The 13,332-nt window shown below is 39.3% G+C and overlaps 1 protein-coding gene across 1 annotated transcript in view; it reads left to right on the top strand.

The window, feature by feature from the left end:
* Window positions 1-252: 252 nt before the first annotated feature.
* Window positions 253-13,332, top strand: part of RARB (retinoic acid receptor beta) — a 355,682-nt gene continuing 342,602 nt past the window's right edge. The window contains exon 1 of the mRNA XM_037070722.1: window positions 253-700. Coding sequence (XP_036926617.1) covers window positions 523-700 — 178 coding nt within the window. The 5' untranslated portion in view covers window positions 253-522. The remainder of the gene's footprint in view (window positions 701-13,332) is intronic.

Below are 13,332 nucleotides of genomic sequence, written 5' to 3' on the forward strand. Positions count from 1 at the left end.
GGAGAAAAGTTAAGCAGGGTGAGAGTTACAGGAATGATGGTGAATGAAGATTGTTATTTAATATCAGAGTTATTTTGAAACTGTGTAAGCTTTGTTTTATATTAGAATGTGAACATTTAAGAAAATTAAAGTAGTATAGGAAAATGACAGAGAATTAGGAGACAGATTAATATGAGAGACTTTTCATGTAACTTGATTAAGAGAATATTTTTGATGTAAAATATATATACTTATTTTCTTTCTTTCAGGGTTAGGAGCTCTGGACTTTTAAAGTGATAGCATTTTCCAGCCTCAAACTGACAAAGAAGAAAAACAGAGGCAACTATAATCAGCAGAGCAAAATGAGAGGTGGATAAACCATGTTGGGAAGAAGCAAGATCCTCAGCTAAACTGTCTTGCCTTTGCTCCAGAACACGGCTCAGACTCAAATCTTGCCCCGAATTTACCACTACAACATTGGTTCAAGGCCCGGAGTGATGTGTTCGCACCCCAGAGGACCTTTTATTCTGTGAGGCCTGAAACATGACCACCAGCAGCCACGCATGTCCTGTCCCGGCAGTGAGCGGACACATGACTCACTACCCAGCCGCACCCTACCCGTTACTCTTCCCGCCCGTCATCGGAGGACTTTCCCTGCCTCCTCTCCACGGCCTTCATGGGCACCCTCCTCCAAGTGGGTGCAGCACCCCGTCACCTGCAAGTAAGTACCCCTGGAATGCGCTCTCTTTTCTCTTGGTCGATTGGCTTAATGGACCTGAGAAAGCAAGATGGCTCATCTCCAGGGGGCGTTTTCATTCCATCCAATGTTGGTTTCTCTTGGACTAGAATTATACCTTTAGTGCTATTGGAAGAAATATGAAACCAGATAAATGGTGAATTTTAGAATTTGGGTCATTCAAAACTATGCTGATATTTTGCTCAATTTTATGAAACATGAGCACAAAAAGTAACCAGCATATGTGACCAATATACCTGACGAAACTGGCCACTTGATAATGTGAATAGTGATTTAGTAGCTGGTATCATAAAAATCACTAGTGAGAATTTTTGGTTGTGAAGTTTCCTTGATTTTTTCACTCATTTCCCAGGTACTAATAATACCAATTGTTCTCAACTTCCCTGGTACTTCTACTGCCAATCCATATCACATAAGCTTTTTAAATGTCCTTGGCCACTTTTGACTCTACTAAGCTGTTTCTTACTCCTGATCCTTTTAAAGTGTTGGGTATAAAGTGCAATAGAATAAAAGTAGAGTTAGAATTCTTCGAGACTGTTATGACTTACTCATAGAAAGTATCCCTATCATGTGATCTTAAAAAATTTTGTTTACGGTCAAACTTTGGAGCTAGTGAGCTTTCCTACCTTTTAGAAACAGGTTGCCTGGCTTGGCCTTTGGAGAGAAAAAAATTGTTCCCACTGAGCTGCTGCGTCAGGCATCTGCGGCACACATCCCAGAGTCTTCCTGGCCCAAAGCTGGATAAGTGCGCTTCACAGTGCTTCCTGGTGATTGTTTTGCATTTTGCTAATTCAAAAGGAATTCCTCCCAATATTTGCTTGGTACTTAGAAGTTGTTATTTTGAAGCACTGCCTTAATTTTTTTCTCAATTATGTTCTTTCTACCTTATCTTCTCTTTCCTACTACATTTTCAGCTCATTGAGAGAAAAGGGTCATCCCACCTTACTAGGATCCCTCAGCTCCTGGTGGAGGGGTTTGTGAGTAGGGGAGGGGTGTGTGAGAGTGTGCGTGTTTGGGTGCACAGATGGACAAACTGGCAGATGGACGAACAGACTTTCACTACAGAGATGTTGATAGTCATCACGGTATTATCATGCCTGACATACCCAGACTTGTTTTCCTTCTTGGAACAACCTGACTATAAGTCTTCCCTTCTGTATTTTAGATTTCTGACCAGAGCGTGTGACCTATAAATTCTTTTAAAATTCTGAATAACATTCTCCCATGCTTCTCAAGTTCCAGTTGAGAGTAGCTATAGCCAAAGTAGCTTCTTTGCCATCAGGAGAGATGGAAGGAGTCCCTGTCATCAAAATATCATTCACCTAATGTAAATGATATGATGAAGTTCCTTTCAATTAACACATGAATGAGTTTGACTAAATAATTGTTGGAGCTTTTAAAATTTCACCCAAGAGCATCTGTATCTAGTTCCGTAGCTAAACCAGCCTGATGGACACCATGTCTTAAAGCATTTCTTATCTAAGATTAGAAGTCTATTTTGCAAATGTAGCCAAGAAGTTAAGAAAGACATGAGTATTATTCCCATCCTGGGTGATCTAATATTACAGATGGCAAAGTCTTAGGTACCTGCAGCCCTGAGGTGTGCACAAGCACATCCCAGAAACTTTAGGCTCCTTTGGTTACTGAGTTCAAGAAAAAAATGCAGAGCATAGTCAGTAGAAGGATGGGTGAGATCTGTACACTGGATTGGGACTCCTGAACACCTCAGCAGGTTCTCAGTATACAAATGCATCGCCCATCTCTTTGCAGGCATTTGTAGGTAAGAGAACTGTATAGAACAGTAGTTGGCAAACTACATAACCTGTGGGCCAAATGTGGCCCAACATCTGTTTTTGTAAATGAAGTTTTATTGGGACATGGCCACAGCCAGTTGTTTGCACATTGTCTACGGCTGCTTCTGTGCTACAATGTTAGAGACCATATAGCCCATAAATCCCCAAACCTTTACTACCTTGCTCTTCCCCCCAAAACAGTTTGCTGACCCCCGTTATGAAGGTAAGAGTGCTGAGATAGGAATCAAATCATCTAGAATCTACTCAGGCTCTGTCTCCAATTGGTGATGTTAGCTTTCTAATTTCTTCCCCCAGTCAGAGCCCCAGAGGCTCAGCCTGTACCCTGAGTGAGCTGGGCTATGTCATATCGAGAGTTCCTTTCACTTCTCAGTACAAAGCCGTTCTTTTCATTTCACGATTACTAATAAAGCACCAGGTGCTATCACTAGTAGATTAAACTGCAAGGCAATTTAACTGCCATTTTTCTAGATCAACAAAATTGGTCAAACCTTGGAAATGTCATATGATTCAACCTTTGGAAGGAGAGGGTTTGCATTTCAATAAAAAGAGGGTGCATCATTAATGACAGTTTGTTCTGAGGGCTTTAGGGAGAGGGGGCTGTGTAACCGCACTCAGAGGCATTTGGAGAAGGGGTAGAGAGATGACAAGGTACAGACATTTCAAGCTGGAGACTTCAATATTGGCTTCCTTCAAACCCTGGCTAGTACACTTTTATTATTTTTAGCTACAGACAAAGCACATGAAAGCCACTCAAATGAAAATTACTGAAAGGGGCCTCTGTTACTATTCAGTCTGTTAGTTGGCCCGTGAATAGGGAGTTGTCTTTGTTACAGCTTGTGGTTTGGAAAAACCCAGGAACAAGGGTAAGGTCTTAAAAGTTACACACAAACTTTCTCTTGGCTAAAAATAAACTTAAAGTTTTTATCCATGTCCTGAGGTTAATTAAGAAGGTAGCCAAATTCTATAAAGTCTCAAACACTAGCAGAACACATGTTTGGGTGAAAAAGCCGGCTAATCTGGAATGCAAAGGGAGCGGACACATTGGGGAATAATTCCGTAACAAGGATCATGGTGTTGGACTACGGGATTTGCCGGTGTTTCTTTCATAATCTGAATCTGTACATGTCTAGGTTCTGCTGTGATGTAACAAGGTTCTTTTAGCATCATGTATTACAAATCCCCAAGAACCTTCTTCCTCCAAGGGGAGTGAAGGCAATTTTCACAGTGGTTACTGATGTTGCACCTACTTCTTACTCTTCTGTCCATTCGCTTCTAATTCTCTGGTCCTCTGTTCTCCTAAATTAGAATCTGAACTCTATATACTTAACCACTTTTTCTCTATAGTACACACGTCCCCCTTCCCAAGTACAAAGATGTCCTTGACCCCACATATTCGTTATTTAACATCTTTGAATTTCTCTCTCTTCAACTGTAAAATATTTTTATCTCAAGAATAGTCTCCTTTAATTATCATAGTCACGTATTTTAAGGATGCAGAAGGGTATGCCATAGAAAGTGAAGTTGTACTAGAAAGGAATGAAATTGCATCCTCTCCAATGACTCTTCAACTCCAGCCGAAGATGGATGGCTCGGATTTTCTCCTCATGCCCCAAGACCCAGGTTTCCTTGGCTGGTGCCCGTGGTGGACCCTGTTGTTCTGCAGCGTGAGACTCTTGGCTATTGGCTTGACCATTTGTCACCATTCACAATTCAGAGGGAAAGATGTGGTCACTTTTCAGAAACACTGTTCTAAAGGAGGAAAAAAAGGTGTTCAGACGAGAGGTGAACTTAAAGCACCTATTCCATGTGCACATTCTTGTTTCCATTCTGACTTCATTCATGTACCACGGAGTCTCTGTAAGCCTAGAAATTAGGAAACATGTAAGAAAAGAGAACGTTAAAATAAGTAGTAAAAAGCTGCAATGCAACAAACACCTCCTGGATAATCCACTGAGCATATAATGTATGTCTTTTTTAATTGTTTGTAATAACCTCCTAATATTGCTCCCAGGCCGTGAGCAGTAACCCCATTTTACCGATGAAGACCATGAGGCGTAGGGAAAGCAAAGAGCTTAAATGGCTAGTTACTGTGGGAACCAAATTCCAAGCCCAAGTCTTAGATCCATGAAGTGCATGTCTCTCCCTGTGTGTTGAACAGTGAGGCCAATTTAACCCCTCAGATTAATCACACAGGTGCATTATGGGCATCTCCTTTCCGTGATGCTTCAGGAAGTCCTTGGAGAAGAAGGACATTGAAGGACTTCTCAACCTCTTCAGTTTCACTAATGGCTGTAGATGTAGCTATCATTTTTCACCAAAATGGGGAGAAGAGGGTGGGCCCCAGAGTGAAGGAGTCACTTCAGATGCCTCTGCTCAGCTCTGTCGTGTGAGCAGAGAGCTTTTCCCCTCCACACAAGTGTGACTTCCAGTGAGAGGGAAGCCTGCCATTCTATGCCAGAGGACACTCAAAATCTCATGTTCCTGAGCTCTGTGAAAGTTGGACAGCTGTCCGTCTGTCTCTCTTAATGTTCCTTTCATGGCTGCTTGTTCTGTTTTATTGCTGTGCATGTGCTTTTTTATAGGTTGTTGTGAGCTGGAAAATATCGTTGAGTTTTGGCTTCAGAGTCGCTCTCAAAATGATCTCATTTTAACTTCAGCACCCTTAAAAGGAGAGTTCTTTAATGATCAGAAAGTACCCTCCTGTCAAAATAACAAAATGGGCTTGTAAAAGGCTTAAACTTACTGGAGAGACAAGACCATGAGTCTAGAATTAACAACGACAGGACATAAAGTGAGTCTTATTTCTATATCTTATTTTAAGCGAAGAGGAGCCTTGTTACCCAACTTGTCTAAAGCAGTGTGTGCAGCCAGACTGGACTTTTCTACTGCATGTTAAGAACAATTGGCCCAGAGGCATCGATCCTGTTTTAAATACATGTAGAGCATTGGTAACTAAAACCAACTCATTAATTTCTATTATGTATCACCCTTTGCTCTGGGGTCTGGTCTACTTTCTACTGCAAGTTATATTTGTCTTTAAACATACACAGTGACCCCACTGAACAAGGATCATATCTAATTGTAATATGTCTGAGCTTAGGATATTGTTGGTATTTAATGAATACCAAGTGCATGTGTGTATATAAATGTCATATATTATATCCTTCCCATTTTTAAGCCAAATAAAAATAAGGTAGAATAAAGTAAAAGAAACTTGTTAAGAATTTGAGTAAACTCAAATATAACAATTTAGCTCATTAGATCTGCCTTTGATCGTTGGGTACTTTGAAGGTCTGAGGCTTGGGGAAGTAGATGCTTTTACGTGAATGATTTAGAAATGGAGTTTATATTTTGGGGTGATTGAAAGCTCTAGTTGTCTTCCATAGGCCTTGAGCCAAGTGCATATTATATGAGTTCATTTCTTAAAGGATGATACGTATTGATTATTTGTGTACAGTGCCTCCTCCCCCAAAATAAAGAAATCGTTGTGTCTTCTTCTTAATATCACTACAATTTCCCCAGACTCTCTGGTTGAGTGTAGTGTGTAATTCTCTGAATAGTTCCAATGAGGAGCTGGGTTCATTCTGTTTGTTGAACTTTACCCCAAAGGGATCAAGAGTATGTGAACATGGGTTAGAAACAAAAAGATTATTGTTCAGTTTTATCGAATTAACTACAATGCCCAAAGGAGAATCTCAGCTCTGGAAGTGTCTTCTTAAATACAAATAGGCTTTCAGTCCACAGAGGATATCACAAAAACAGGAATGGATTTATCTCTAAGTTATCCTGCTAATGATTATTCCTGGGGAGAGCACGTTTGGAAAAATATACCAAAAAAAAGGAGGGGAATGAAGAAAAGAATGATGGGTTAGAGCTCATATTAATTTTGACATTCTACTAATTAGATAAATTAAGCAGAGACATAAAAATATTTTTTACTTTATGAAAATTGAACCTGTGAAAACTGGAATTACCACGACAGTTGGCTGTGATATAGGAAAATTTGGATGTATTCCAAATTTCTCTTGATGAATTCATCAATCTATAGCTCCTGTATATTTCCTATGGCTTGTTTTTCCCTTAATGAAGAAAACCCCATTTCGATGAACTTGAGTGATGGGAGATTAACCTCTGCACAGGTATATGGACATAACGGATAGAATTGTCACCAGTCGGCCACCCTCTGGGCCATCTTGAGGATGTATGTCAGGCAGTCTCACAGAAGCTCTAGAGATGTACGCTGTGTTAAAGTGGTACCGCTCCCTATTCTGTCTTGGCTTCCCTGTTTTTCAACTTTGGTTCCCCCTGATATTTGAATGATTCTTGGTAATTTAAACAGGAAAGAGAGAAGGGGAGAGAGAGGGAAAGGGAGGCAAGGAAGGAAGGAGGGAAAGAGAGAAACAGACTAACAGACAAGAAAAAGAGAGAGAGGCTAATGAATTCTGGTTTTTGAGCTCCAGGTCACTCCCAAGAACCTGAGGCCACCAGGCCAACCAATAGCCAGGTAGCACCATCAATGCTCTTAGTTTTTGTTGTGTGTGGTTTTTTTTACTTTGCCATGAGCATGGGTATGAAAAGTACTTGCTATTGATTTAGTGTGCTGGATGTGTTATCTCTGTCTGCCAACTGGAAAAGGGAATAAAGAAACAAAGACCCAGGTAACCAACTCATGAGGTTGCTCAAAATGATGAGACTGGGTTAGAACTGTTCTTGCTTTGACTAAAGTCAGTCTTCTTTTAACAAATCCGTGTTGGCTATCGAAGCAATACAAAGATTTTTAAAAACACTGTATCTGCCTTCAAGGATTTTGCACTCCTGTTGGGAAATCATAATTACCTAAAACCATTTAGATCTAAAACCCTGATTGTTCTTTGCCCTCTAAGGCTTGGTTTTGTAAAGCTAGTAACATCCCACCCACATACACACTGAGCATGCTTTATTATACATGTTCTATTCTGCAGTCTTGAGTTTTCATAACTTTTTTTCCTCTGTTAACCTGATGCCTGACACATGGAAAATTCTTTACAGTATGTGGATGGCTGAATTCACAGTCCTCACTGGTTGGGGTTTCGGGAAATGTATGGATGTGTTTTTGGACGTCACAGTGAGGGAGCTCTAGGGGCATTTATTCGGTGGGCAGGAGCCGGGGGGCTGAATGTGCTGCACTGTACCCAATAGATGCAAATAATAAAGAATTGCCTCCCATCCTGGTGGCTTCTCAAAGTCTCACCAGAAATTTGTGTTAAGAGTGCCCCAGGAATCAATTATGATTAACTAAATCTAAACCATAATTCCATTTTACATATAAATGCACAATATTGTGCATTTATAATGCACAATACCTCAAATTACTTAGGACTGGAGTTGCCATGGAAATCGGGTGTAGGCTTCTATTTTATTTTGGGACATTTTAAGAATCATGCACCACTTGGGAAAATCATGTCACTGATGACAGTGCTATCCTGTGTTCGAGTCACCAATAGCGCATGTTTTTATCAATCGAATTTGCAGCCAAAACAGTCCTACAATTCTGCATATAGGAGCAAGCCTCTCACACTTCCTGGTGCCTGAGCATTTACTCATTAAAATAACTATTATTTTATTGTAAATTATTTTGCTGGAATTTATCCTTGATATTGCAGTCAGGGAATTACATTAACTTCTTTAAAAATGTGTGGGTAGGTGAACTATATGATCTACAAATTTCATTTTGAAATAGTAAAGCTGGTTTTCTAAAATGCTACTAAAAGAAGCATGGTCTCCACAATGTTGATGGTCACTGGAATGAATGAATAGATGGATGAATACATGAGTGAATCAGTGAAAAGTAACTGTGTCAAGTAAACTGCTTAGGAAGTCAATGATCTGGTTGTTGAAAGGACAGGAGGGATGTTTATAAGTGAAATGCACAGGGAGAGGTTTGCAAAGTCAAACCCAATCATTACGGCAGGCACGGGACAGTAGGCACCCCACTGGAATACGCCATGTGCAGAAAACCCATGGAAAGAAGGGAAGTATTTTAAGTTTCTTATCTTGGATGGCATGTAGGGTTGGCAAGGAACTTCCCGGTTTTTGTCTCCATTTCGTGATATGTAACCCATATACCAAGGTCGTGGGCATCAAACATAGTGTTATTCATGAATTCACTCTTCCAATATTTATTTACACTGTGTGGTAGGTGTTATACTAGGCACCCTGGAGTCTGTCTGACTTGCCGGGTAAATCCATCAGCGTGATCGGTTCTCACTTGTGCGTTATGTCAGATTCTGAATCGAAGGAGGTGTCATCTTAGGATTTACCAAGAAAAACTTATGGGACTGTTATGGGTGGAATTGTGTCTCCTCAACAGGTATTGATGTCCTAACCCCCAGTATCCATGGACGTAACTTTACTTAGAAATAGGGTCTCCTCAGATGATCAAATTCAGATGAGGTCAAAAGGGAAAATTTGGACATGGACATAGAAATACAGGAGCAATGCCAATCTAAAGATCAGAGTTAATCAGCTGCCAAACCAAGAAAGCCAAAGATTGCCAGCAAACCACCCAAAGCTGGGGAAGAGATATGGGACAGATTCACCCTCACAGCCCTCAGGAGGAGCCCACTCTGCTGGCGGGACCCTTGATTTTCAACTTCTAGCCTCCAAAAACGTTTGCGCTACTTCGGTACAGCAGCCCTAAGAAGACAATCAGAATTATCACTAGGGACTAAACCTTCCTACCCCTGAAGAAGGAAAAACTATGCTCTTGGTCTCTTGCCCCACTAAAAGCATCCTGTTCTCCACCTACTTTCTCATCATTTTACCCCCACAGCGACTTTCTTTTCCTGTCCTGCGTAGCTCTCTTGGTGTGAACTAGTGAATAATGTTTTAGGAAAGTTTCTTTTCCCTTCATAGCCAAGCTCACCTGATTCTGGTGGCTACAAATCCATACTCACAAATCACATGTCCATAATTTTTTTCAATGAGTATTTTTTCATTCCTCTAGCTTTCTTTTGGTACTCTCCTTGGATGTTAAACTCTTATCCCTTTCTTGACCTCCACGTGTATTCTTTAATACCCATTTTGCTCTTAATTTTAAAGCTTTTGCCTCAAAACGCAGCGGGGTTTCCCTTCACTGTCATATTGGGGCCTGTGAGATCCTCCAGAAGGATCACTCATATTACAAGTTCATATTTCACGTTCCAGTCACTGAGAGCTTGTTGGTGGCAGTGACCTTATCATTGTAATTATTGGTTGGCACTTATCTTGAACATCACTTTATTGACTTACCTGGCAGCCCTGGCACCCTTCCTTTAATGCTATGCTCCTTCTCCTTTATACTGAGAACTGGTTTTTCCACACTTAGTTCCATACTCCACATGTACCACAGTCTTTACATCTAGTTCTCCACATCTGGGAGTTTTTAGTTCCTTATGAACAAAATTCTAATTTTTTTGAGGCTACCTAAGGTTGCACCACTCCATGTGCAAACTTTACTTAAATATTCTGGGCTTCACCAAACCCTTCCCTGGTCAACTTTGTCTTCAGTGAAGTGAGTCCCTAAGCCACTGTCCTCTTATGTAATAAGATGAATTAAATTTAATAATGTGAAGATCTGCATGTATGGAGTTACTTTTTTGCCCCAATTTGGAACTAAAATCTCAAAAACTGTTGTACTGGTGAAAATGACCTCTTTCCAATGAGAATGTATATTGTTAATTTAGTGCTGAGCTATTTCATCTAATGTCCATAAGCTTTGCAAGTGTTTAAACAAAATAAAAATGTTGGGGTTTGGGGCAAGGACCATGGTTATCTGTGGCCCTATAAGCATTGGTGACAGCAATAAGTTATTTAGCCATTATTTCCTGATGAATTCCGAAATGGGGTGCTGTGAGAGGTACTCAACAGGGACTGCCCCTCACTCAGGGAGCTTATAGTGGAAGACAGATGTGCTAATTAGGAAAGGTCGATCCAGTGGAACCAAAAGTGGCGTTAATGCAGATCATTTTGGTGGGGTGGTGCGGCAGGCCAGGAGATTAGAAATGGGGCAAAACAGACTATTTCCAGACCCCAGTTCATGTCCTTGAAAAGACTTTTTTTACCTCTATGTGCTTCAGCTTCCTCCCCTATAAAATAAGAGTCATAATGGTACTTTGAACGAGCTGTGAGGAAACTGTCATCAGTTATATGTGAACTACTTACAACAGCGTTAGAACAGTAAAAACTCAGCCATTGTCATTATCGCTCTTATCCATTGCTTTGCAGTCAGAACCTGTCCACTCATAAACCTTACTTGTCACAGGACTGTCATTCTGTCAACTGTTCATCCTAACAATTGCTTCCCAAATGTTCAGGTTGTTCTACATGCATATGCACTTTTCCATATGTCTTAAATGTCTATATTGGGCACATGGAAGTTTTCACTTCGCAAAGTTTCTATTCTGCCAAGACTTCAGAATTCTCCAGGAGGTGATTTTGAGTTTGGGTACTGGAAAGGACTGTTGTTTGTGAGTACCCTTGCCTGTTGAATGATTTTGTATTTACCACAGAGTAAATGTCCAAGAACTGCACGTGCGGTTGAGGTTTTCTTTGGCAAATGAGCTCCCTTCAGAACCAGGGAACTGAGGCAACGACCAACTGAATCATCCCCCTCCTCCTCGGCCTGCAGACTCTGTGGCTCACTTAGTCTCTATAAGACATCTCTAATAGTACTTAATTTAATTTCAATGATGTTTATAATAAGGTACATTCCTCAAGGCTTATGGTTTTCCTTCTATTAATACAAAGCTACTCTAATGTTTATTCCTTAATGGTTATGAAGTTGACCACTCCAGGAAAAGACACCTGAAGAAAAAAATTAATGATGACATTTCACACAAGTGCATAGCACTTTGATGAGGACCGCGTGGTTAAAAGGAAAGCTACCCTTCAGCATATTCAGTAAACCTTCTTTTTATCAGAATGGGTTGATGGAATAGTTGACAAAACGGGGATCTCCTTGAGTTCTGATGGCAATTGCTGAGATCCGAAAAGACCTTTATACCATCCTCAGGCCCTGCCCTGATTTCCTATGGGGAATTTCAGAATTTCTTTTTTCTTCTGTAAGAAATCTTATTTCAGAACCAAAACCTAAGTAACAAATCAAAGGATACATATGCCATTATCATTACTATTGTTTGGTTCAGTTGTGAATCACCTAATAGGTTTAAATATATACATATCGCTGCAAAGGTTAACATCACCTTTAGTACTTGCCACAATTTTTTGATCCTTTCTTTGAGAACAGAAAAAAGGCATGAGTCCCATATTGGGAGGTGCTTTGGAGTCGTGGAAAAAGACAAGGCCTGACTCCAGAAATCCAGCACTCACATTGTAAACACAGTGAACAAGACAGAGTATGTAAGGATGTATAAAAATATGTAAAGAACTTTTACAAATCAGAAGAAAAAGACAAAGAATCCAAACCAAAATTAGACAGTAGATTTCATTTTGCTAAAAAAGAATTCAAATGTCCCATATCAAGCCCACATTAGTAATTAAGGAAATGCAAATCAAGATCATGCAATGCCATTTCATATCAAATTTACAAAAATTAAGACGTGTGGTGACAATACCAAGTATCAAAGAGAATGTTAATCAATGGATACTAGGAAATGTATTGCCCCAGAGAGTGTAACTTACTATAATCACCTTGAAAATGGCCTTCGCATTACTCAGATTTCTTATGACCAAGCAATTGGTCTTACCTAGTATTCTCCTGGAGAAATGTTTTAATACGAATACCAGGATCCATGCTTAAGAAAGTTCATGGAGCACTGTTTTAAAATTGAAAAAAAGTAGATGTCATCCAAATATCTATGAGCAGACAAATGCAAAATTACTATGCTATGGTAAGTCATAGCATAGTCACTAAATTCAATAGCATTCATCATTGAAAATTAAACTATAGGCAACATTATGGATAGATAATAGAAATATAATGTTGAAAAATTCTGTAAGACTACATATAGGATGTTAACATTTTTATAAATCTAAAAGTAACATTGTTTAGAAAAATATACATTAAAAACTCAAGAGAATATGAGGACCGAATTCAAAATATAGATACCTCCCTTGGGGTTAAAGAAAATAAGCAAGTAGGTGAGATAGTAAAGGAACACCTGGGAAATCCAGCAGGAGTGTTAGCCAATTCCTGAATACCCCTTTTATTAATGAACTTCATACCATACATGTATATGTATATATATATTTATTTTTGTAGTTATTAAGTGTACATAAAAAAGATAAGAAAAACCATGACTACATGTATCCTTCATGTATTAGAAATGCACAGAAAATAGAAAAGTAAAAAATAACAATAGCCTGGAACAGAAAATTCATGTATTTAAAAAAAAAAAGACAAATGGCCAATATAAAATTTTAGCCTTAACCATAATTGTATAAATGCAAATTTAAAATGAAATGCAAATTAAGATTTTATGTCTTGCTCATGAGAAGACAAAGATTTAATAGAAAGATCTCACTGTTTTTCAGGCTATGGAGAAAAATACTCCATAAACAGCCTTGATGGTGAAAATGAAAATTGATATATTTTTGCATGAAATAATTTTGGCCTTAAAATATTTATTATGATGGCTTTGCATTTTTGCTCTGATAAATTTACTCCTAAGAAGAAAATGTTGTAGAGTGCTTTGGAGAACACAGACATTAGCCCAGACTTGTTTATAATTTTTAAAAATTAAAAAAAAAACTGGAGACAACTTCCCTGGCCACTGAAAAGGGATTGAGTAAACTATAGAGAGT

This window comes from Sturnira hondurensis, unplaced genomic scaffold (genome assembly GCF_014824575.4).
Source record: "Sturnira hondurensis isolate 20B ecotype Veracruz unplaced genomic scaffold, ASM1482457v3 Scaffold0019006, whole genome shotgun sequence".
NCBI classification, from domain to species: domain Eukaryota; kingdom Metazoa; phylum Chordata; class Mammalia; order Chiroptera; family Phyllostomidae; genus Sturnira; species Sturnira hondurensis.